This window comes from Rhipicephalus microplus, chromosome X (genome assembly GCF_043290135.1).
Source record: "Rhipicephalus microplus isolate Deutch F79 chromosome X, USDA_Rmic, whole genome shotgun sequence".
NCBI classification, from domain to species: Eukaryota; Metazoa; Arthropoda; class Arachnida; order Ixodida; family Ixodidae; genus Rhipicephalus; species Rhipicephalus microplus.
Genome location: NC_134710.1, coordinates 384,541,714 through 384,568,984, shown reverse-complemented (window position 1 = coordinate 384,568,984; position 27,271 = coordinate 384,541,714). Strand labels below are relative to the sequence as shown.

The following is a 27,271-nucleotide window of genomic DNA, read 5'->3' as shown; positions in this document are numbered from 1 at the left end:
CGCGACGTCATTTGCTTGTTCTGTTTGCGTCCAGGGCCACCCCCAGTAGCGCTTTACTCCAGAGTCGCTCGTGCCGCCCAGGATGGAATGGCTGTCATCGTGCAAGAAACCCCGCCCATCCCTCCCTCCCCCACGAGGGATTGCTGCTTGCAAAATGCAAGCAGTGGCCCTCAACGCACGTGGCTCCTCGGGGTTCCTCGCTCCCCCTTCTGACGTGCTCCGACAGCAGGCATCGCCGCAGCGCACGCACTTGGTGGAGAAGACAGCCGCCGTTTGACGCCGTCCCGTCTGGCTGCCAGACACAAGACAGCTGCGTCCGGCGACCGCCGCCTATGGGACTGCGTCTCGTACGTTTTCGTGGTCGCCCTCCTCCTTTCCGAAGTTGAGCACAGAGCCGCAGTCCAAGTGGTGGACCGTCCCGAGGCAGTAAAGGTCCGCAAAAGCAGCGGCCTCATCTGCGGCTCTCGCAGCGATCCATCGAATAACAATGGCTGACCACGCCGTGGATTCGAGGTAGGTGCTTCGATTCCCAGGATTATTGCTAGCGAAGCTCTACCGCTGGAGTAGCATTTTTGACGTGATAACTTGGCAACCGGACGCGAGTCTAATTGGCAAAGCAGAGGTGTGGTTTACTGAGCGCTTCCTCAACTAAAACCTGAACGAGCGCATGAAAAAATCCACGCATATACTAGAAGTTAATCCGACGTGTGGGCATAACACTGGGGGATCGTTTGGTGTTACCGTAAATCACCGTTGACATTGCCCACTCGCGCATGCAAATCAGTCTCCGCGAGCGGTAGACAACGCTTCTGACGTTTGGCCGCCGCTTGCTCCGCCCTTAATTTTGAAGTAGCTTAATCGTTGCGTTGCCGCTTTGCCGGTTTTATGGCTTCATGGCCTTCTATTTTGTTCTGGTTAACAGCCTTTTATTTTGTTCTAGTTAACCCTTTGTTCTGCCGTATGGCTTCATTGATAGGTGGTTGATTGCCTGCATTTTTACGTCATTGTGGCCTTCTAATTTGTATTAGTTCATTGCCTTTTCTTAACACTTTTGTTGTTCACAGATGTTTCAGTTTTTTGCATGCACCTGTGCTACATCTGCTGTAGAAGCCGGATGGCTGTTTATTGACAGAGGGACATTGTGGGGTCGTAAGGTGCTTCGCCCGTAATGAAGATTTATGTGCGAAAGTACTTTTACTGCTGTTGGTTGTAGCAATATTGTTTCCCAACTTTTCGAAATACGTTTGCGGTAGCTGAGATGCCTTGCGCACACTGAAGTTCAGGTGACTTACCAAAACCACCTGATCTCATGCAAAATGATCCCGTATAATACCCGCAGTGACAGGGCCAATCAGTTCCACGATCAATCAGTGGCGGTATGAGTTAAGCATATCACTCCGTGACTGATTGATCTCTTTAGAGCCCTGGAATAGAACCATGTGTAGAATCTAAACATAAGAATGGTCTGCTGAGTCATGAGTGCCACAGAAGAAACTGGTAATATGGTGTTTAATTGTCGAGGAATTAGGCATGAATGTACGTCATGCGATCGTCCTGAAGAGGAAAAGGAAGTCATTCACAAACTACGTTTTAATAGTGTGGCAGAAACAATTTTTTTTTCATTCCTGGTATTACCGAAACCGGAGCCAGGAGTTTTTTTCTGGGGAGGGGGACTTGCTGAAGGCTTTGACTACTTTATAAAAGCACCTATGCTCATTATTTGTTTTCGGCGAAACATTCCTTCCTCAGAATTTGCGGGAAGAGGGAGAGGGAGGCTAGGGATGCCACCCAGGCTGTGCGGCGGCCTGAAAAGCCCTTGTTGCAGAAGGCTTTCATACAATTTCTTCAGCTTACTCATAACGTGGCAAAAATATTGCGCTTCTTTTGAGGGCGTTATCAATACCGAATAAAATACCTACAAGTCGCTCATGCTAATACACTACATAAGCTTGCTAAACCAAAACAGCATTTTTGAAAGCATATAAATAGGATAAGAATGGTAATCCTCGCATAGAAAAGTCCCCAAATAGAGATTAGAGCTGAAGTTTCATGCTGTAGCTTAACATCATTGAGCACGTGCTCGAGTGAGGGCTCCATTATATATAGAGGCATGAAAATCGTTTAAGCACCCTATAACAATAAAGACATGACAACATAGACTATTTACACATCGTGAGCGCTCACACAATGTTTGTAAATACGAGGAGTGTGCCGTATAAGGTTGTTTGGGAATAATCGTAAGCCTGTATTTTGGTCGGCTTGCCAAGGTCAGCATCGTGTGATGTGAAAGCAACAGTTGCGACTTCCGCGCTACTAATGATGTGGGTTCCCCCGCCATGGTGGTCTAGTGCCTAAGGTACTTGGCTGCTGATCCGCAGGTCGCGCGATCAAATCCCGGCTGTGGCAGCTGCGTTTCCGATGGAGGTGGAAATGTTGTAGGCCCGTGTGCTCAGATTTGGGTGCACGTTAAAGAACCCTAGGTGGTCGAAATTTCCGCAGCCCACCACTACGGCGTCTCTCATAATCATATGGTGGTTTTTGGACGTTAAATAAACACAAATCAATCAATCAATGAGGCGGGATCAGTGAATCACAGCTGTTTATGACATGCTCTAGAGCTGTCGTTTGGTGGCTGTGACTCAAACACTGTACAAAAATTACTCTGAAGTCGGAGTAAAACGTTTGTCCTCTAGCGCTTCCTATTCGGAGAAATTTTTGCTGTGGACATCTGTAGCAAAAGTTTTGCTCCAGCTCGCCGGAGGAATTGCGTGGCGCACCCGGAGTACTTTTAAAAGATATTTCACTCCGGCCGACCGGAGAAATTGCGTGGCACCACCGGAGTATTTTTACTGGCATTTTTCGCCGGCAGGCCGGATTCATTACGTGGCTCCTCCAGAGCATTTTTCGTGGGTTTTTCACTCCGGCTATCCGGAGCTTTTGTGTGGTACCTCCGGGGTATTTTACGAAAGTACTTACTTCGTCAAGACAGAATTTCAATAAGGTGTACCAGTACTTTTTTGATGTCTTTGCTCTGATCTTTATTTATTGTATGCTGATCGTTTCACACATTGGTTAGCTGAAGGAAGTCCCTCTTTTCATGAAAACACTGCTAAGGTACTGTGTGTTCTTTTGCACAGAGCTGTAGCAGATGAAATTCAAGGAAACACTTAAGTTTTTATTCTTTCATTTACTCAAAGTAAGATGGCGATTCTAGGCGATTACCCAGCATTCAGGAAAAGGAGACTTAAATAAAGAAACATGCAAAAAGCCACCAAAAACTAAACACATTAAGACAGATTACATGAAATCAGGAGCACTCAAGTTTGAAACACAGCGCTTCATAATGAACCATATAATGCGTCAAAACGATGCACGACAAACGAAGAAAGCATGGCCACTGAGAACAACTCTTCACAATTCCCGAAGGACCACCCATCAAATTCATTGATGACGCAAAGGTTGAGCTTAGTGGTTCCTCCATAATTAAGCAAAAAATAATTATACATGAGAACTGCAAATTCTGAGAGAGGCACGAAAACTGAGCCATGGACCCTATACAGTGTGTGAGTCCATGAGAAGAAGGAACTCCTAAAACTGCCCCCCCCCCTACACACACAAACGCCCGCGCGCACGCAGGCAGAAAGACAGGGTGAGCATTCAATATCAAGAAGCACATCCGATGTAATCCGGTGTGAGACAACTGCAACATGATCAACACACCTCCCTGACGCGAAGAAAGTTCTAAATTGGGCAAAGTTCTCTATATATTTCTAAATTGATAGCTCTACCTTTGCTAAAACATTCAAAAGCAAGTTTTGACTAAAATATTCTTGTTTCAGTATTCTTGTAGACGGCATCAGCAATGTCCGTCCAGATCATTTCCTAATTTTTTCAAATAATAATTCTGATTACTGCAGACAAATGTTAATGCCTGCTTTTTGTCATACTTTTATTTTACAACATACTGTGGTCTTGAAAAAACCAAGCAGGAGAGGCACAAAAATTAAGTGGAAAACACACGTAAGCGTGATAGATGAATGATGTGCACAAAATACAGAAGATAAGTACATTATACAGAGATATATAGATGAGCTTAAACACAGGTTAATACGACTTTCAGAACAACGAAGATGGGTCTATCTGCCTATTATACATTCACAATTGCGATAAACAGCAAAACAAGTCGAGTACAGACTACAGTACAGACAATATGGCACGCTCAAAATGGCACATAGACTGAGATGTGAAAACCACTTCAGGCAGTGAATTCCATTCCGATACTGTCCGTGGGAAAAACGAATTCTTGAACATGTTTGTGTGGGCTCGATACGGTAGTAAATTGTGCGTGTGCCGATGTCTCGTGGGGCGCGATTGAAATGGCTGAATGTATACCGATGCATTTACCTTTGTGGAACCAGTATAAAGAGCAAACAGCAGTTTCAGCGTATCAATTTTTTACCAACTTCCAGGGTTAAAATGCCATTCGCCTGCATTAGAGAATTTGGTGAGTCGGTGGTCCTATATTTGTTGAAAATGAAGCGTATAGCGCGTCTTTGCACCATTTTAAGCCGGTACTTATCTTTTTTAAGGAAGGAGTCCCATACGACCGAAGCGTATTGCAATTTAGGAAGTATCATCATTTTGAAGGCCAGTAATTTGACATGAGTTCGTGATGCTTTGAGTTTATGCCGTAAAAAGCCTAACTTGCGTGTGGCAGATACAGATGTTTTCTATGTGCTTTGACCACGACAGAGTATTGGTGGACGTTATCCAGAGGTATTTGTACTGGCTTTTTTGTACCACAGGTGCACCACTGAATGAATAGGAAAACTGAAAGGGTTGTTTTTTCTTCGTTACACGAAGTAGAACTGTTTTGTCAGCGTTCAAGTTCATACCCCAGGTAGTGCACCACTGACCGATTCCCATCAAACTGCTGTTTAACAAGACTTGGTCATCGGTGCCCGCGATTTCCTTGAAAATAAGACAGTCGTCTGCAAACAATTTTATGGAAATTCTCGGGTCAAGAGCAGATGTTATGTCATTGATGTAAATTAAAAAAAGAACCGGTTCCAAAACACTGCCTTGTGGAACGCCAGATGTCACACCAAGTCTTTCAGATGCGCACCCGTCGACTTCCACAAACTGTGTTCTGTTTGTTAAACATGATTTGATCCAGTTAATTACAAACGCAGGAAGGCCCGAAAGAGAAAGCTTAGTGCGTAGTTTATCAAGGGGTACGCGATCAAAGGCTTTACTGAAGTCAAGAAAGACTAAATCTATTTGGCTGGATGAATCTAAAGCTTGTGCAATTTCATGAGTGGTTGTAACAAGTTGAGTAGTGGTAGAAAGGCCTTTGCGGAACCCATGTTGGAAGCCCCGCCGCGGTGGTCTAGTGGCTCAAGTACTCGGCTGCTGACCCGCAGGGCGCGGGTTCGAATCCCGGCTGCGGCGGCTGCATTTACCGATGGAGGCGGAAATGTTGTAGGCCCGTGTGCTCAGATTTGGCTGCACGTTAAAGAACCCCAGGTGGTCTAAATTTCCGGAGCCCTCCACTACGGCGTCTCTCATAATCATATAGTGGTTTTGGGACGTTAAACCCCACATATCAATCAATCAATCAACCGATGTTGGAATTCGGAAAGGACGCTGTTTGTTTCCAAAAATTGGTAATAAAAGAGGCGATTATGTGTTCCAAAATTTTGCTGCAGGTTGTTGTTAGTGAGATGGGTTGATAATTTTCCATTTTCAAGCTATTTCCTTTCTTAAAGACTGCCACAACGCGAGCTAGGCGCCAATCATCAGGCAAGACTGAGTGGCGCAAGAATAAACGAAAGATGGCGGTCAAAATGTGCGATATCGGCTCGGCATAACGGCGCAAAAAAGCATTTGGAATTAGGTCTGGCCCTTCTGACGACTTTTCATTTATATCCAGCAGAAGTGCAAGAACGCCTTCGCAAGATATAAATTCAGGATCGATATCAGTCACATTCGTGAACAGCCCGTTTGTTTCAGTCTGGGGAGAGAAGACCGAATGGAAATACTCGTTCATTGTATTAGCGATGGTGTTTGGTTGAGTTAGGACGTTGTTTTGTGCAATTTGTTCCAAACAGTTTTTACTGCCGCCCAGATAGCGCCAGAACTTTTGCAGTTGTGTTTTTATAAAATTTCGCAACGTGGTAAAAAATATTTCTTTCTGGCTGTAAATAAACTTGCTGAAAGCTGTGTTTTAAGACTCTGAATGAGTTCAGCTCTATGTGGTTTTGTTTTGTTGGCCCGTTTCAGTTTCTGTTTTAAATGAACAATATTCCTGTCCACCCAGGTACTAGCTCGGTTTGTTTTGATTTTTTTACGAGGGGCATAGGTACGAATACCATCGAAGACCATCCTCTTAACTTCAAGCCATAGTGAGAGGGGATTTTCGTTTGATACGTTTTCGGCAAACGCCCAAAGCTCGTCTAAGATTGCCTGGTCGTCAGCACGGGCAAAGTTACTAATAACTTTTGCCTTGGGCTTCGCGTTTTTAGCACAGTTTTCAACGGAAAAAGTAATAAAAACGAGCTTATGGTCCGATATACCCTCTTCTAAGCAAACATCATGGTGTAACGTAGCTTTGCTGATGAAAACAAGATCCAAAATTGTGCCACCATCACCAGACGGACGGGTGACCATTTTACCACTCGGTCCAAGTCACATGCTATCATTATGTAAAGAAGTGGGTTATCCTCTGTTTGGGAAAAGTGGTCACTCATCCAGTTGAAAGATGGCATGTTAAAATCACCCGCCATATTAATCTTGCCCAGATCAACTTCTAGCAAAGTAGGCCTTTACGGTGTGCATGATTGCTGCCTGTTCAAGGAAAGTCTTGTTTCATCTCCTTTGTAAAATAATTTTCGAGATAAGTTGGCATTGTTTTATTTTTTACTTTGCACTGCCTGCTCTGTGTTGGTACTTGTTGTGAACATTTTTCAAAGTAGTTATTATATGAGCACGTATTTCTTCAGGACGAATAGCTTAAAGCACCAAATAAGAAAAAGTTCAGTATACAACTTAAAAATTAAATAAGCAATAATAGGCACAAACAATATGTCACCTAAGCACACTGCATTTTCACACAAATAAGAGAAGGCCGACCAGTTTACTCAAGTGAAAAGTCCGTGCACACTTTCGGAGGCCACCGAAGGTGATGCACGTGCAAGCGTCACGACGAGCGTACGAGGTTTGAAGAAATGTTCTTTTCCCTTCTATTCACAAGCCAGTGTCGTTGCATTTCCAAGGTCAAAACTACGTCTCAGCACTGTTCGCACTTCCATCTTCTGCCAAAAAGAAAAAAACTGCAGCCACAGCCACGGCAGCACGACTGAAAAGAGAAAAAAAAAATGCAGCAGCAAGGATAATATCCTCTCCCATTTTCAACACAAGAAATACGGCTAGTTTTTGGAAAGGGTGCCTTCTCCTTTCTCTATTTCTTTCACTACATTGTCCCCTCTGTCTTAAAATGTTGAGCCGGGCTGTCATATGGGTTAACTTAACTGCATGGTTAACGGATACGTCGAGCGCTCCACAACTCGTTCTGCCAAGCATCTCCTCGTTTTTTTAAATGTGAAGCATTTGTTAGCAAAATTCGGTGACTTTGAGCGTATCTATCTATCTATCTATCTATCTATCTATCTATCTATCTATCTATCTATCTATCTATCTATCTATCTATCTATCTATCTATCTATCTATCTATCTATCTATCTATCTATCTATCTATCTATCTATCTATCTATCTATCTATCTATCTATCTATCTATCTATCTATCTATCTATCTATCTATCTATCTATCTATCTATCTATCTATCTATCTATCTATCTATCTATCTATCTATCTATCTATCTATCTATCTATCTATCCTCTTACGTTTGGGTACTCTTGTAGACACCGCCTTGACTTGGCGTGAACGAAACTGAGCATGGGAGGGTAAGATGGTTTGACGAATATGACGCGCTGGAGAAGACATCAATAATACCATGACATGAGCCCCAAGGAGAAAAACATTCCTTTCCCGCCAAGAAAAGCTTCCGTTGGCAGTGTGCCCTAGTGTAGTTTAAAAAAGACTGTTTTGTTTCCCGGCTCCACGTGCTTCCTTTAAATCTTTTTTAAAGGATTGCTGCCGGGGCATCTACTGTACAAACCCAACAAAGCGGCACGGGAAACACAATGTCACATAAGGCAAAACAAAGTTCTCTTTTGTATACACTCCTCAGGTATTTGTTTGAAAATTTTACACAAAGAAACCGTACACTTGAGACTGCTTCTACATAGAGCCCACAAATTCCTCCTGCACATCCTTCAGTAATCACGACATATTCAAGGAGACATATACCTTGGCGCAATTGACACAGTGTACGCGGAAAAGGTTCTATGGCGTCTTTGAAACACAAAAACCGGTTTACAAGTCGGCGCACGCCATACCACGGTGGTCTAGTGGCTAAGGTACTCGGCTGCTGACCCGCAGGTCGCGGGATCAAATCCCGGCTGTGGCAGCTGCATTTCTGATGGAGGCGGAAATGTTGTAGAACCGCGTACTCAGATTTGGGTGCACGTTAAAGAACCCCAGGTGGTCAAAATTTCTCGAGCCCTCCGCTACGGCGCCTCTCATAATCATATGGTGGTTTTGGGACGTTAAACCCCACAAATCAATCAAGTCGGCGCAAAACCAATTGACCAAGTCAAAGGTCCCCATCTTTATCGATTTTGAATGAACTAGTGCGGCTGCATTATTGCCACTGGGAAGCCCACACAAATATGGGGAAGATGCGGTGGTGCTTCTACGCGTTAGTTTGAGAGCAGTGCAGCATCTGCATCGCATACCAGAGATTGTTAATGAAGAACAATGATTGATTGATATGTGGGGTTTAACATCCCGAAACCACCATATAAATATGAGAGACGCCGTAGTGGAGGGCTCCGGAAATTTCGACCACTTGGGGTTCTTTAACTTGCACCAAATTAATAGCTTACGGGCCAACAGCATTTTTGCCTGCATCGAAGCTGCAGCCGCCGAATTCGTGATTCGATATTCGGACCTGTAGCCGAGTACCTTAGCCACTAGACCACCGTGTGGTGGGGCTGCTAATGAAGAACAGGTTGCAGATGGTGGCTCTGGCAAAGATCGACACACTCGCTCTTCTTCACTTCCTGGCCTTAACCTGCGTATTTTTCTCTTGGTGTTGCCGAAATTCGGCACTCTCTTGATACGCGTCGAGCGGGATGCCCAAGTGCCCGGGACTGTCGCCCAGGGCACTTCGCAAAGTGGTCGGGCTTTGTTGCCATGATCCGTGCCAGAGCCCGAGACACTTCGACCAATTAACTCTGCTTCTTGTAACATGGCTAAAATTACTAACAGTGTCTACAGCCTGTTCAATACTTCTTTGGTCCATTGAAAAAATGGACACATCATTGGCATAAGTGAGCTAGACTTCAGAATATTGTAGCCGGAAGCCATTTACACAAGTGTCTTTGAGAATTGTTAAGCAAAAGGTTTCGTTATACACGCGCCCCGCCGTGGTGGTCTAGTGGCTAAGGTACTCGGCTGCTGACCCGCAGGTCGCGAGTTCAAATCCCGGCTGCGGCGGCTGCATTTCCGATGGAGGCGTAAATGTTAAAGGCCCGTGTGCTCAGATTTGGGTGCACGTTAAAGGACCCCAGGTGGTCGAAATTTCCGGAGCCCTCCACTACGACCTCTCTCATAATCATATGGTGGTTTGGGTCGTTAAACCCCACATATCAATCAATCACTTACTTTGCTTGTAATTATAAACAGCACTTTCGCAAGAATTGTAAACAAGCACGAACTAGCTCCATTTATTGTCCTATCGGAACTAAATTACTTGACAATGTATTGTGTGTTTCCAAATGCTGGCATTATATAGTGTCAGCATTTTATATCAGCCTCGAAAGATTCTAACTTGTAAAGAACAATGATCTGTTTATTGGTAAAAATGATCTGATGGTATTTGCTTCACAATCTTGTAATCTGTGCACACTTTTGTATTAAAAATGAAACGATTTATTGACCTACGGACCGCAAACGTGCTGTTGCTGACATAGGGCCTAAGTCTACAATACGACGTTCCATGTCAACCTAATGCATATGCTCGATTGCACTTCACTAGACAACAGTTATTAGAAAATCGCAAGTCAAGACTCTATAGACTAATGCTAGGCAATGGTCATCAGAAACTCTAATGTCGGGCTTCTATAGACTTACGCTAGACAATGTTTTTCAGAAACTCTCATATCCCGCCTCTATAGACTTATGCTAGACAATGGTCATTATAAACTCTAACGTTATGACGCTATAGACTAACGGTGGCCAATTACTACTAGACACGCATTAGGTACGCATTACGAAGCGTATTAGACTGACATTACACAGTTTAATGATTGGGAATGACGACATTTGCCTGTTTATAAAAGTAAAAAAAAATTTTCATAAGAAAATCAATTACGTGTCATTTACGTTCGTCGTTCGTTCTCGTCCCGTAATACCAAATTTGGTATACGCAGCTAGCGAAACGGCTGCGAGCACATCATGAACGTGGCATGTAGTCATGTTCTTACATATGACACACACCTCATGATTATCATGTTTGAACCAGTCATATATCTTCTTCCTCGATTCACGTGCCCTAATACCCAATTTGGTACACGCGAAGCTAGCGAAACGGCCGCGAGCACACCATGAGCGTGGCGTATAGTCATAACTTACGTTGCATGCGCTTTATAATTTCAAAGTTGGTGTCTGTCACTTATATTCACCATGCAGTCATGTCATACCATACCAGTCTTACAATATGTCATGTGAATGAAACCACCGCAACAGGAGCAATGCCACAAAATGTGAATCATGACATTTATGACATACAAGTCATGACTTTCAAGTTATGACTAGTTGCTTACTCTCGCCATACAGTCATGTTATAGCACACCAATTTTGGTATAAATATCATTATCGAAACAGCCAGCAGACCAAAAAGTCGTAGGCGGCAAGATAGATATAGCTAAAGAGCTGTACACGAACACAATCGCTGAAGTTGGCTAAGAAATGATTGGCATTAAAATATACAACAGGGCTCAAACCTGCAACCTTTCTGTTAACAGCCAAACGCGCCAGCCGATTGCGTCACGGATGCGGGCTGCCACTAACATTTAACGAATGACCTGGTGGCGCACGTGGAGGGGTCACGAGTTGCGCACCAGGATTGCAGAAATTTTCTTTTACCCTGTTCCGTTCACAGGCCATTGTTGGCATTGTTGCACTGTGTACAGCTCAAAACTACATCTAAGCACTGTTCGTCAGAAAGAGATAGAAATAAGGGTTATTCTGAGGCAAGACAAAAATGCGAACATTTGAATACTTTTACCTGTTTGGTCGGGAAAACGCAACTCCCGCCTTCCACCAGAAAAAGAAAAAAAAAACGTTCGGCTGTTAACCAGAAGGTTGGAGGTTCGAACCCTCTCAGGAACGGTTGTATATTTTTATGCGCAGTGCACGAAAGTCCGAGAGTCCTTTGTTAAACATTGCCAGCAATTCACCCAACCTCCATGGCACAATCGGCTAGCGCGTTCGGCTGTTAACCGAAAGGTTAGATATTTGAGCCCTCCCGGGGGTGGTTGCATACTTTTTGTATGTGTATAGTACACAAGTAAAAATGCTCAAGGCAAATCGCAAAAGGGAGAGGTGACAAAGCAGATCCTTCTTTGATGCTCACGCGCACAGGAATCGAAACACTTAGTCTTTTGTTAATAATTACCTTGGTCGTAGAACCATGGTTCTTCATACTAACACCTTCAGTATTGCCAAGTTCAACAATTTTGACCGAGACGCTCCAGCAACAAAAACATTACATCCAGAACAAATTTATTGATCACTATCTAGATGTAGATGAACCATGGATACGCGTTCATGCATTTTGTCGCAACATTCCGCAATACTTGTAGCTGAGTTTATGCCTGTAAAGACTGTTCTGCCTTTGATGTCAAATGTGAGATGTGGACCAACTATAGGGATGTGATAACACTTTGAAGTGGTCTTGGTAACACTTTCACGTATATATTACAGTTGGCATTGGTCCAACAAATAGACTGGTATATAGGCTCCACCGAAAGTAACATTGCAGGCTGTTTTACTCACTCACTTGCTCATCCACTCACTGAGGATCATCACTTCTGGGGATCAATACCACCTGGGCTAACCTAAAATATTAAGGTGCCAATTTTTTCTCGCCGCATTCAGTGGTCTGTTGATGTCACCTACATTTCTGCCTTAAAGCATTTATATATAGCAGCACCAAGCCAATTCGGCTCTGCTGACTTGCCATTAGGTCATTTATAGTTGCTTCAATATCTGCCACCGCAAATTCAGCCTCTAGTGACTCTCTAACAGCGTGTTCCAAATTAGTCATAAGGGTCAGAAAGTGCTGTCTGAAGCGGCGGGGTCATTATTATTATTGCCAGAAAGTTCGCCGCACGATTGAACGAACGCAAGATTTAGGGCCGTTCCACGCGCTTCCCTCACACCCATTGCACGCGTGGGGGGCCCCTGCCGCCCGCAAGCGAAGAGTGAAATGGCGGCCCGGCGCCAAAATGCAACACAAGCGCTAGCCGCATGCATGAGCTTAGCATGCGCAGCTCTGATGCGCACTCTGGTTGGACGACGCGACGACGGTTGAGGCTGGCAACCATTCAGCGGAGCTTCAGTTTTCAAGGTCGGCAACTATCACGAACAGCACACGACGCTTACATGTTCCTAAATGCGTTGGTTCGATTCGCCACCTTTATCATGAAATCAAGGCTGTTACATTTTCACAACGCGTTTTTCGGCTGCTAGTGTTGCGTCACCATAGGCGATCCTTTACAGCTAGCAGGAATGTGGGCGCCAACACGCACAAACGCTTTGTATTACAATGAAGAAAAGGCCTACAGTGGCAACGACATTGCACGCTGCGATACCGTGATGCTATCAACAAATAGCCGAAAAAATTGACTAGTCAGTGAAGCTTATGATTGGGCGCGGATGTATATCGTTGTGCGCGGCTGGCTGATGCACTTTTTAACACTTTTTACTTTGCTCTTTACAAGTTCGATTTTGCTCTATAACATGTCACAACGAGCTCGAAAAATAATCAAGGAATTGAAGTTTCAGCCTAGAAGAAAATGTTTATCATGTGTGATTTATTCATGAAGCTTGCAACAAATGTATGTGCATATCAATTAGTCATGTATCTTATGAGAGGCGCTATATCTTGTTTTTAAAAGCATGCAAATACGAAGCATAATGCCTGTTTACATTGCATGCAGGACACCTTATTGCGGTCGAAAACACGTCTACATTTTTTGTTGGTGTGAAAAATCACACGACAAACAGCGCTGTTGTATTAACTCATATGAAGTTTTCACAATTTATTTGCTACAACCCATTCACTTCTACATTCCTATTGCTCACTTCATCATCTTTTCTAATCGGCGATATTGTTCATTACATACCCTGACATAGCCTCAATGCTACATGCACTAACAATGATGTCAGAACTAGGCTTTTATTTGGGAGGGTAGTGTTAGCATCCTAGGTGTCTCCACCTACTTGAATGTTCAATGGATGATGTGTGAAATATTTTTGGTGCTTCGGCTCCCTTTTAACCCACTTGAGTACTTGTTAGCAGAAAATATTCTGTTTGGATATGTTTACAACACTCCAGTGACAGGCATGTTTGAATGAAATGTATTTTTTGGACGCCAATAAACCATGAATCGCGTTCACTGACGCGCTTTCGTGTTTACTCTAAGGTAAACATTCTTTTTCATCACTTTATATCTAAGTCTCTTCTGGGAAGCCTGAATTCCTCTGACCATTTCATATTCCGCTAGCTGGCCCAGAGTGCCAAATGCAGTAAAACATGGGCTGCATCTAAGGCATTCCCTCTATGATCCGTGGAGGTGTGCACGACGTCTCCCTCTAAGGCACATTTGCAGCTAGCAATCTTTATGGGGAAATTGTATCAGTAAACTCAAATCATTTGTCACTTCTGAAATTTATGAATTGTAAGGTTTTTGCAAAGAAATCTTGCTGAAACTGTGAATGTGCTTAAATATGTAAGGCTCCAGAAGAAAAAAATATGTTCATTTCTCACTGGGCAGAGAGAACAGTTCTGCTTTCTTTAACTCTGGCTACATAAACAAGAACAGCCCCAACGTAGCGTAATACGCTGTGCAAGACCATTCTATTGGCGCAAGGCACAGCCTTGGCTTTAACTAGCTGTCCTCGGGACAAAGTGGAATACAATTCGTGATGTTTTCTCTTTCGGCTGTCAAGCTAACCAGTAGAGAGTGCTTTGCGAAATTTGCCATATTATCGTAAATTAGGACTGGCGTAAAAGTGCTTGAACTTCAGCACTTTATTTTCTTGTACGCATGTCCTACTGTTCTTTATGTGCATGTAATGTGTGCCTTCACATGCTGCATACACATGGTCATGGCACCAAATAACAACACGTCAGTGAGCACTAGAATGTGTGTGGGCTGCCACAGGGGTAAAGGCAGATTTCTTTTTTTGTGGGCGGTAAATTAGAGGAAGGGCACCACTTTTATCTTAAACAGGGCCCGGTCCGAGGATGTGATCGAGCGTCATTTTGCGCTCTGTATACTATAGGGGAAATACTCAAAAAAAGGGGGGGGGGGCAGTGTGCCAACCCCTTTCTTTGCCACGGCGCTGTGCCAACGTTGTATGCCTTGCCCTAGTAAGCATAGGCTGTGTATCATAGCCTGTCTCCAATGAGTGCAGGGTGAAAATGTTGTGACATGTGGAGTTGGGATGGGACATTGGCATGCTAACCTTTTTGTCATATCGCTCCAGAATTAAATATCAGTCATACTTTACAAGACCATCGAGCCATTTCATTCCGTCAGCTGTGGTAGTAATGTAAATGTAGCGGGTAGATCACTAATTGTTTTCTGCTGATATTTCGAAGTGAATGTCTTCCATATTGCTCCTGTAATACTGAAGCATCATCAGAAAATTGCAAGACCTTTCTGAGTCAGTATGATGAGACATTATGTCTGTCTGCGACAGTCTGCTGCCATAGAGCAGAGCAGAAATGGCTCAATATACCCATAAACACCCAAGAAGATAATTATTTGCACGATTATTACTTTTGTATTATGTGAAATACTCTACCTGTAGGTGTTGTTTCACTATAAAATTTCGCTTCAGAAAAACCATGTTATTCAAGTAAAGTCTGTTTTTCTTTACATTAAATTTATATCTTGCCATTGGTCTTCCCTTGGCTTAAAGCAGACAATCACAGCATCCTTATAGAAATTCAATATTGGTTTTAATGTTTGCTTATTCGTGTCACCACTGTGAGAACAAATAAGAGTAGATAAAGGTCCACCTGTGGTATTTTTTTTTTCTCACAGTGATGAGGCATATTGCGTCTCTCATTATCATAAGGTAGTTTTGGGACGTTAAACCCCACATATCAATCAATAAATCAGTGATGATGCATAATGCAAAATTTTATTCATGCATTTATTGAGTATAAAGCTTTGCAAGTGCAGAGAAGGCACCAAAACATACAAAACAAGGTTTTGGTGTCTGACTATCTACCACTACATTTTATTTAGGAAATGTATAGCACAGTTATATAGTGTCAAAAATTCAGCACTTGCTAAAATAATATGAAATGAAATGATATGAACAGCTGCCCAGTATATGTATTTTATTCCTAACTAAACCAAAATAATACAGTGATTAATCTTTGTAATAAGTTCAGTGGTGTCATAGAAGAAAAGGTTTACCTTCTAGCACACCTCGATTCTTTCTCGCAAGCTGCTTAAATAGGCGATGAAATAAAAGCTTGCAACAGATGAGGTAGGATAGAACATTCAGCCACACGAGTTATCATACTAATTGTAAACTGCTGCAAGTTATGGGCAATCAATTCATTCATTTTGTCTGAAAAACTTTTGCATTCTCTAATGAAAGACAATAACTATTGCATTACACAAGGTAGTTCATTGGCAGCTTGCACAGGATATAGCATACGGTACGCAGGAAAACATGTCGCATCGTTCTTGGGTTGTAGTACACACTCACAAAGTTCTTAGGCACCCCTTTAAGACAGTGCAGAATACGTTGCATGCAAATATGATACTGTGAGCATGTTTGACAGTAAGCTATTCATATAAACAAGTATAATTGAAATAGCCCTATCAGCATATAAAAACAATTTAAGACTCTCTGTTGTTATAAAGGTCAATTGATCGTGCATTCACGTACCGAATGTAAATTCACAGATCACAAGTATTGCTTCTTTTCTTCCTATATTGCTTATGCTACAGATCACAGACACAGCTAAAGAATATGTTTGAAACACCTAAATAATGATTCAGTTTGAATGTGTGAGAGCATGTACACTCACACATATATGCACACACTGATTATACTGACCCCCACCACTCCTGATTTCCTCAAAATAAAATCTCAGCTGTCTCCAAACATTAGATTTTAAGTAACATAGCGTGACAAATCATGTGAATGGTAACGTATTGCACTGAAAGCAACCTTAAGTGGTTTGTCGAGGATGGCACTGTGCACGTCATGCTCATACTAGTCAGCATGCATTTTGTAAGATGCCTTCCTCACAACTTATTTGCCCATTCGTTATTTGTTGTAACAACATGGTATCGCATCAAACCCCAATAAAAACTGAACACAAAGAGTAATTTTTGGTAAGAATCAATCCAAATCAGCTTTTTTATAACACGCATGAACCCAAGCCAAAAATATATGTTGCCAATTTAGAGCGAAAATTTCAAATGTAGGACTTCATACTGAAACAGCAGTACCACACTGAGTACATAACCAACATTATGTTTTTTGGAAATGCATCTGCAAGAACATTGTGAGTTACTATACCAGTTATTCATTTGAAAGAATTAAAGTGGTTCAATGCAAGTGTAAGCACCATATGTGTCTACTTACACAGGGAGTTTAACTTTAGGAATTCTGGTGCTGTGACACGTTTTTGCATGGAACACTGGCTTCCAGAAAATTGCAGATGGGATCACTAATGGCAAACAGTTACCGGTCATTTTGTAAGTGCACCTCTAGGGGCAGTGCCAGCAGTGGGGGGGGGGGGGGTAATGTGCGGGGGCTGCAGCCCCCTGAAGATTTCCACCTGCCACCCCCCTGCAACCACCAAAGCAAACATAGTCAAACGCAACACAGAAGTTCTCAGCCTCCCTGCCCCCGAAGGAACTCGCGTGTCATGGGTGACCCCCATAGTATAAAAATCCTTGCGCCGACCCTGTAGGTCTTTGTTTTCTGCTACCTGTCACTTTGCTGTCGCATTGGTAGAGCGACCGTCTCGGGTTTGATCCCTGGACCAGGACAAATTTTTCAGCAATTAAGAAGCCTTTCTGTTTCAGAAATCCGTAGAGATTTCCATGTGACCTCGCACCACAAACGGGTGGTTGACTAATTTCCCTTTATGAACTCTTGCAGCTTTCCACAGAACTCATTTGCATTGCTTTGTTGCCTCATGTTACACAAAGCACTTTATTATTTCACAAACTATAACAAGCTTGTTTTCCTTCACAACTATGCATTATGCCGTACTCTCCAAGGAGACTTTGTGTTTCAAATGATGCATGCTGCTTTTATTTTATGTTTTTAGTAGAAGTGGCAAAATTAAAACGTTTCAATATAAATATTATCTGGCAACACACCTGACACACTCAACTGCGAGTATTCATTGGTCCAAAATAAAGAATCTGTTGTGCATGCTTGCGGTCAGGATATTACTATGATGATAAAAATAGAAGCTTGTTCATGGTTTCTGAGGAGCAAAAAAGAAGATGCACATTCATGCGAAACGATTTGCTTTTCTGTGCAACCAAGAGAAGCAGTGCTGACCGACATCTTACACACAGTGAAATCTTATATGCATTTCTACATTAGGACAAAACTATTTACTTTCTTAGGGGTACTCTCAAGCTAGTCATATTACCTGATGACTTCACTGTAGTGCTCAGATTCCAGTGTTACGGCCCATGTGGTTAGTGTAATTTATAATGATTCCTTCAAAAAACTGTGGTGGCGGCTAGGTAGGCTTTGGTACCACATTATGTCGGCTACATTTTCACTAGAAGGAGAAAACCACCATGCTATGCGAAGAAAAAATTACAAGGTATGCGAGTAATTGTCAACTGGTTTCGTTTTACATTTGTATGTTTGTCACCACTTGTTTGCTAGTGCCAATCTTGCTGATTCATTTTGCATATGCCTCAAGATTATGCAAGGAAGATATTTCGGCATGAAACTCAGCTTGTAAAATACTCTTGCAAGACTTCTTTAACTCAGTTTGCCCTCAAGGAACAGTGCATCATGAATGCATCCACTTGTATAAAACAAACTGAGTGTGCACTTTATTTTGTAGAAGCATGTACATCGATGCTGCACTGTACTTTTTCTTTTTATTAACTTCAGTGTGACTGACCTAATGCTGCTGCCATGTAACGTGTGGTGTACGCTGCTCTTGCCAGCAGAAAATAGACTTTCTTGTTGTATTTCTTTCTAATCTAATTCTGTGGTCAATGTTTTTAACACTCCTAATCATCGCTCCCAAAGTATTTCACTTAGTGACTGCCTGAAACAACTGTAATGAAATTCAGTTGACTATCATTTCTAGAACGTGCCTTTCTAAAATGAGCATCTGTTTAGACTGGCACAATCTAAGGACGTGAGCGTGTCTTCACCAGTGAGACAATGATAAAGTTATGTGCCCATAGGGTATGCCTGCCGAGGTATTTGTATAGAAATGCAAATGCCTTGGGAGAAGAAGGATGCATCCTGACAGTGCAAGGGGCAAGAGGACAGTTAGGTTGTCATGATGTTAGAGGCTTTAGGCATTCAGTATCACATTTACGACAACTTTAATCAACTGACAGTTTCCAAGATCTGGTTGACTGGAGACGTGTCTTGTTTGATGTGGTAGGCAATGTAGTATCTAGTGAGGAGTTTATATAGCAGCCCAGTGGTGCAGCGGCCAGACTAAAAGTCTGTCTTGTGTGTGTAGAGAACTTTGCTGTCACCACGAAGGATCATTTGTAGTCGTGAATGAGCAGGCCATCTGACAACCTTCTTTAGTGTAATAAGAGGCTATAGACAGCGCTGTGCGATTCTGATCGGTCAAGGCTGTTAGTCAGGAATGCTGAAAGTGTACAGTCAATCCCCATTTGAAGGTTATCACGTGAGCCACAACCAAAAATTAGAACAGTTCCATATCCTAGATTACACTTTCGAGAAGGTGGTATCAAGCAAGGTTCTCGCTCTTTTTTTGTTGTTTCTTAAGCAGCGATCACTTCCACCTGAAGAAGCTTTTTAATTGAAGCAGTGCCTAGCAGCAGCTGTAACGCATCTTTTGAAGTAATTTTGTAATCGGCTGTGGAGATAAAAGCCCACGAAGAATACATTTAGATTGCGACAAAGGAGGGGCTCAATACTGAGAAAAATAAAGATGGACATTTCGCCTTAGGAGTCATTGTTGTAGCACGCAGCAGGCAAGGAAGGAGAAAAGAATGCATAGGTTTGCACTGTTTTCTCTGCCCCTAGGCCCCTGGGACGTTAGGCAACTCTATGCTCGCACAAAAACGTTCATATCTCGTGCAGCTGTACAAGTATGTTCATAGGCACACGTGAAGAATACAGAAGATCATGTTTATTGAAGTAAACGGTGGATCCCTGCAGCTGGTCTGGCCTGTATCTGGGTTAGGTGTCGATCCAGACTGAGCTAGTTCTGGTGCAGCTAAGTCACAACCTTGCCCTATCATGCGCCAGGCAGATACCCAGACCGAGCGTTCAAGTTCGCCAAGTGCGAGCCTTTGCCTTAACTTTATATTATATAGTCGAGAGTTCGACGGAATGCCGTCTGGTCAGGTAAAGGCATTGTTGAAAAAAACAGGTCACTGACCAATGTCAAACAAAACAATGACGTTTCGGGACCCGTACGGGTCCCGAAATGTCATTGTTTTGTTTGACATTGGTCAGTGACCTGTTTTTTTCAACAACTTTATATTATGTGTATTATTGTTGCTGAAGCATGGGCTCGACTAGCATTAACAAAGTTTGTACACTACTTGCACTTGTGCACCTTTCGCTAGCACAGAAAAACCACAGCCAATGCAAATACAATAGTTCCAACGATTCAGCACTTTCACGTCGGCGCACACTCCACGCATATTCTGCAGGTGTCGGATTACGTTATGGAACTTTACTTTGCGGTTACACTTAAAATATAGACAACACAAAGAACCAATACATAGAGGGCGTGAAATACATTTGACGCTCCCTTCCTCTGCGTGGAAGTCTTTGATTTGCATTTAATGGCTATTTTCATATATTAGATAAGTCTTGTAGAAATCCCAAGAACAAGAATGACAAGACTGCTCCCGCCTCTGAAGCCAGCAGGTACAGCGTAAGCACCCAGCACCACAGTTCGCTACTGTTGTTATGTTTCACCCTAGATTCGCTGGTACCAAAGTTACTGAACTAATAGTAATTAGTATCCACGCTCGGTCTGTACTAACGCCGCCGAAAACAAGTGTCACAAGTCAGTTTTCTTGATGTCTAGAAGCATTTCTGTTCAATCTTCGGAACATCTATAATGATGCGTGTAGTCTTGTAGTCTTTATAACTAGTTTGGTTTTAATGTTTATTTAACGAGTTTTTTTTTGTTTATCTGATACACTGTATAACAGTAAGTTGTCATTGGGATTTGCATCGAATCAGGCATCATACAGGTACTTCATCGGTACCATGAAAAACATCCACCTATTGTTTCTTCTGTTGTCCCGTGCTAGTATTCACGAAGGAAAAAAAGAAATCTCTATTAGCATCACAAGTCTCCTAAAGAGAGTGCGAAAATAAGTGATCACATGTGCATTTAGAAGAGGCCGTTACGTCACATTTTGTGAAGCTGGAAGTGGGGAAGATCGAGTAGACCACGAGTAGACGACTCCTTCTTGCAAGGTTGATCATCCCTCCGCGCGCTCGCGTATGCACAACTGGCGCATACAACATGGTTCACGTGTCCATAAAGAAACGAAGAATGACAAGCAAATGTGAATACAGTGAAATGGATGATGCTAATGATATCACCCTGCACTCAAGTATTCTCAATGTTCTTTACAGCAAGGCTATAAATGGCTTGCACTGCTGGCCCTAAAACCACACCGCCACTATCAAGGTTGCCCAGCGCAAAGCAGAGCGTTTTATCTGTAACAGATGCAGGCGCACAGACTCACCTACGCAGATGCTGCCAGAGATTGGCCTTCACATGCTAGCCAGTCGTACAATGCTATCCCGACTCAAATTTATGCACCTCATCCTACACAACAAACTTAAAATAGATTCGAACACATACACTTTCATCAACACTTTTAGAGGAACTCGTAAAAAGCAACGCTTTACACTCCAAAAGTACTTATGCGCCAACAACCCCTTTAGTTTTTTGTTTTTTTCGTGGGCATTGCGAGAGTGGAATACTCTACCAAAGACGGTGGTCGCGCAACCTATTACTGTCACCAGATTTGTCGAAATGGTTGGCCTGACAGTTCTGTCAACTTGAAGATAGCGGCGCTATCGGGATTGTATTGTTTATTATATGTTCTCTTTCAGAGTATACTGCTTTTTGTGATCCGAAAGAGTGGAAGTCGTTCAAACTGTGTATCTTGGCGTGCATGCCTTTCTCTACTCTTGTTATTTTTTCTGGAGTTTCTGTCCATGTGAGTGAAACATGTGCACTCTTTATTAACGAAGGTCCATTGTCGTTAGAATTCTGTATGTCTTTTTCTTTACAACTGTATATTTGTGTACTATATTATCTTTATATTGGTTATATTGTGAGTATATATAATATTTGTAGGCACTTCTACCCACTCCTGTGAAAATCCCTGACAGGATGAACAATACTACTAAATAAAAAATGAAAAAAACAGTCATATTGCAGTACTTACACACTGGGATGCGAACTCCCATGTTACGTCAGTGCTATCAGGACATTACGTGCTGGTTACTTTGTTATTCATGCACAGAGGCACAACAACACTCAAGCGACGTCTTTGTCTCGTCAAAAGAGGTTAATCTCCACGTGATTAGACTGCCTCGAAGTCGCCTAAGTCGTGATGTTAGAATCATGTTTGTTGGAATCTTTTAATCATGTCTTATACAGTAAAACGTTGCCGATACGTTTCTAAAAAAAATAAATGCACGCAATAAACGCAGGATCTAAGAATATTTATTATTCAAATTGGTTTAATTTATTTTCACTATTGCGAGCGTACCAGCCGGGGAATCATCGCCCTGTCGTGGTGTTCCAGTGGCTAAAGTGTTCGGCTGATGACTCAGAGGTCGCGGGATCGAATCCGGGCTGTGGAGGCTGCATTTTCGGTGGATGTGAAAACGCTGTAGGACCGTGTGCTAAGATTTGCAAGCACTATAATGAAGCGCAGGTAATCCAAATTTCTTCATTCCTCCACTACGGCGTCTCTCATAATCATATCGTGATTATGAGAGACGCCGTTAAACCACACATATCAATCAGCTGAAAAACTGTATTAGGTGAGGATGTATCAGTGAGTTTCTACCGTATAAGTCCACGGAACTCCACGAAGGCTTACATATTCAACAGAAAATTATGGTCATACTGTCTCTAGATTCTAATTTTTTATTATGAGAATGTGTGCTTCCAGACTGAGTTCGAACGGCAGCTAACACACTTGGCAAATTGACTGACGTAAGTGCAACCATGAAAGTATGGCTGTACTGTGACTCTGTAGACACATACCTAATCTACAGAAAGCTTCTAGTGAGTATACACCACAGAAATGGGGCAAACATTACCACTTACTGCTGGTACATAAAAAATTGACAAAAAAGATGAATGAAAAAAATAATTAGTACAGAAATTAATGCATACATAAATACAAAGCCTGCATGTTGCACTTCTGGGCCACATAAACTGAAGTGGAACTCCTTTAAAAAAGCGTATGCTAGAATTTTAAAAAAACCTAATAAATGCTTAAAAATAAAAAGTAAACAAAAAATTCTTGTGTGACGCAGCTTGGCGTGTCACCTGCCTTCACAGAGTGGAATAGCTCCAGCTCTTTCCAGAAAGCTATGCAACACCTCCCCCGCAAAAACATGCACATAGAGCTGTATTTAATCGTATATACTCTACTTTGTAGATTATGCTGATTTCATTTACCCAGAAAGCCTCAACAACTGCCAACGACAGGGGATCAGTTTACAGGGTTGCCGACAAGTTCCTTCGGCTACTTTGTATCAAATGCGAAATATATACCACCGACCAGAACAATGAATTATCATCGAATTCATGTAATTCATTCATGAAATAATTTGGCTGACTGAGACATGGCATCCTTTTTTGTAGAAAAAGGCGTACGTTTTTTAATTTCTCTTCACTATTGAGGAGGAAGAGACTACAAACACTGAGCTAATGGTAATAGACATTTGTGTTTTTTTAAAGTATTCCTTATCTGACATGTGCCTGAAATCTTTTCCTACACACAGTGCTTTTGGTGATAGCAGATACATGTTTAACAAAAGAGAAGTGGGCATTTTTGCAAGATCTTGAAGATATTGTTTAACTATTCTTGAAATGCTTGATGGAAGCAGATAATTATCGCATGTTGTTTGAGTTGTCATGGTGTTCAAGTATTGTAGCATGACTGCCTGCAATCTTGACCAAATTATTGACACTGTATTACAGCGACTTTTGAACACTCGATAATTTATTGCAACACATCAATTGTTTTAAAAGTGGTCTACAATACCTTATTTCACGCATTCATAGACAACTTATCATAATGCGTGCCTTAAAAAAAAGGGGGGGGGGGCCTAATACACAAAAATGTCTTGTATGCAAGCTGCTCTTCAGAGCACATGCATGCAACTACACGGATCAGAAACTGAGCTGTACGTTCCTAAACATTTCACGGTTTCCATTTCATGAACAGACTTCACAACACTGGACAGAATCGCTCAAATGTCACGTGGTCCACAGAACTTCACCACAGCGCAACGCACAACAGCACTCGTACAGTGTTGCGCATTACAAATGACAGCAATGACGGGCAATAAAACTTGCCCATCCTTATCGTATACCAGAAGCTAACGCTCGCAAACGTTCAAAAGTTAGGCATGCTATTTGCTGCGACAAACGGCACACACAAAACACACACCGACTCGAACACTTGTTGCGATGATTACGAACTTTTCACTTCGGCGCAAACTGAACGCATATCCTGCTTCAGAAAGGTGGATGATTGCATCACGGAAATCTTTGAAGTTCCTTGCTGTTACACTTGAAAGATGAACGGTATATCCCAGGAAACACACGAAACGACAACACTCACATCTGCAAGCACAATTTCTACACTGCGCTCGTTTCTTCGTTTCCGCTGTCGGTCGCACGCGCTGACGTAGCAGTGAACACCGGCTGGCTACCGATGTCTCCCCGGGAGTCTGAGAGCGCTTACGATGGTCACAATGATAAAATCAGCAGTTTTTTTCACGGCGAAAGCTGTTATGAGATCACTCTTCGGGTCACACGCAGATGTCCGCCACCACCGCCGGTGTCCGTAACCACATCGCGCGAAATTAAAAAAAAAACTTGCATCAATGACACAGTTAGGCTTGAACCCGGGTCCGCTGGATGCCAGCCCAATATTCTACCACTGAGATACGCCGGTGCTTGTAACTTCTTGTCAAACTTGCCTTGGGCAGGCATGACCTAGCATTAATGGCACAGTGGGGCTCGAACCTGGTTGTGCTTGGTGCCAGCCCTGTAATCTACCACTGAGCTACCCCGGTGTTTTTTTTCATGGCATTTATTGCAATGTGTGTTAAAATGAACATGACAGGACACTCATAGTATGAAACATAAGTACAATCACAGAGTGACAATGAGCTCTTTAGCGTCACTAAAGAAACCCTCGACAATTAATGAAGTTCAGTAGAGCCGCGAGAGTTCTTCAAATTGCGTTATACACAACAGGTGACAAGGCCAAGCACCTCACCAAGATTGCGTACCAGTCTGGTTGAAGTCCATTTCATCATGAATAAATGTTCTTTGAATGGACAGCCGTTCTAATGAAATGTGACCTCGAAGAAATGGTGGGTTCGGCGTTGCGATCTTGCATACGCGTCTTCAATGGACTGTGCAGACTCATGAGAAAAAAACATATCAAAAGACCCTTCATCAAATGATGTCGGCAAAAGATAATGGATAGTGTAAGGATTATTATCGAATTTTTTTCTCGGAGTCCACTGAAGGACATCCCAGAACAAGATAGCATCTTTGAAACTAACAAAGCAGTGTTATATTGTCTCTGGCGCATCACATAGGTGGCAGTGAACACTGGAGACAAAAATACCCTTTATTTTAACAATGTTTGAACGGGCGGCGTTTCAGTATGCAGTTTATAGAAGAATGTTTTAGAATTTGGAGACACATACAATTTGCGCACTCGTTTCAAGACGTCATGACCTGGCATATCGGAGTACAATGAACGGTAGAATGGAGGTGGAAAAAGCACAGATAGTAAATCTTAGTATAATACTTTATGAGACACTGTGTACAAGTATTCTATTAAAAAAAGCGAGCTTTAAAGAACATAACTGCCGAATAAACTTCCTGCATGAATCTCCACGAACACGGTCGTTCGGAAAAGATTAAAGAAATGACTAGGTCAGGGATGCCATCAATGAAATTAACCTGCAGGAATGAATGAATTGCGAGATGGGAGTATTCACCGAAAAAGAAAAAGCGGGAAACTGTTTGCCATAGATATAGGTGTTTTAATCCTAACCAATCAGCCCCAACTGGTTGGAAAACGTTGTCACGACGCACGCGCTCAAAAGTTCGAGACCATATGAAAGTTGCGAAAATCCGATGAAATCGTTGTACATAAAATCTTGCGAAATGGATAAGTTGCAATACGTAGTAAGGCTTTGTTCAGCTCTCCCAAATTTCGATAGGCGATGGGAACTAATTTTTGGGCTTGTCGTTTAAGCTTAGGGACGCGCTTCTTCCCGTAATGCGCACTGAATCTATACGCATCCAACGGTACATCGAGCTACGTTGGTGAAGTTCTTGTCCAATTAATTCCTGCATAATGACTAGGTGCGCTACCTCACAAGCGAAACCATAATCCTACACTCTTCGAGGCGTTCAAACGAGCTCCTGATACTATGCCAAATTTGTTTATAACGGATAACACATTTTACACGCTTGGTTTTTCTGAGCAGAAGAATGCTGCATTGTCTGCATAAGCTAATACTTTCATTTAAGTTCCTAATATATCGAATCCGTGAATACTACTTTATCGTAATATACTTAAGCATAGCGGCTCTAGATAAATGGCAAACATAAGTAGGGACATGGGGCAGCCCTGTTTTACACACGAACAAATCGAAACTGGTTTCGACAGCTGATCATTAACAACAAGACGGGTCGAAGAGTGCTTATAGCATAGTTTGATGCCTTGAAGCACAACAGTGCCGACATTAGCATGTTCCAGAAGAGTGAATAGCAACGAATGACTAACATGACCGAAGGCTTTTGCAAGGTCTACCTGTAACATTGCAAGGTGTTTTTGTTGTCCATAACCGTACTGAAGGACAGTACGAGCGACGGGTCTATTGTTTTGTATAGATCGGCCCTTAATACCACATGTTTTATGGGACCCAATGAGAATGGGCATCGCAAATTGCAACCTATTCGATAATACTTTGGGGAAAATTTTGTAGTCAACGTGTGACAGCACTATTGGCCGGTAATTCTCAACAGCGCGAAGTTTTTCCTTGTTTGAATTTTTCGGTATCAAAACTGCGTGCCTCTTGCAAAAGGATCTCGGGAGTGTCTCCATGTCATAGCTTATTTTAAAGATATCGAGCAATATCGCAGAGAGCACATCTTTAAAAGTTTTGTAAAATTCAACAGAAATGCTGTCAGGACCAGGTGAGTTCTATGAAAGTAAGTTATCAATAGCGTGCTCAATTTTCTCTATCGTAATAGGACAACTAATGGATACACAATCATCGTCTTCCAATGGGCTCAAAAGGGAAATAAAACTCGTGTAAGGTTGACGTCAGGGTTAGAGAGAGCAATGAATAAACTTTCATAGTACTTTTCGAATGT

The 27,271-nt window shown here is 42.4% G+C and overlaps 1 protein-coding gene across 1 annotated transcript in view; it reads left to right on the top strand.

Annotated features, from left to right (window-relative positions):
- Positions 1–310: 310 nt before the first annotated feature.
- LOC119161034 (lysyl oxidase homolog 2) overlaps positions 311–27,271 on the top strand; it is a 76,103-nt gene continuing 49,142 nt past the window's right edge. Inside the window, exon 1 of the mRNA XM_037413355.2 lies at positions 311–513. Within this exon, the coding sequence (XP_037269252.2) occupies positions 488–513 (26 nt within the window). The 5' untranslated portion in view covers positions 311–487. The remainder of the gene's footprint in view (positions 514–27,271) is intronic.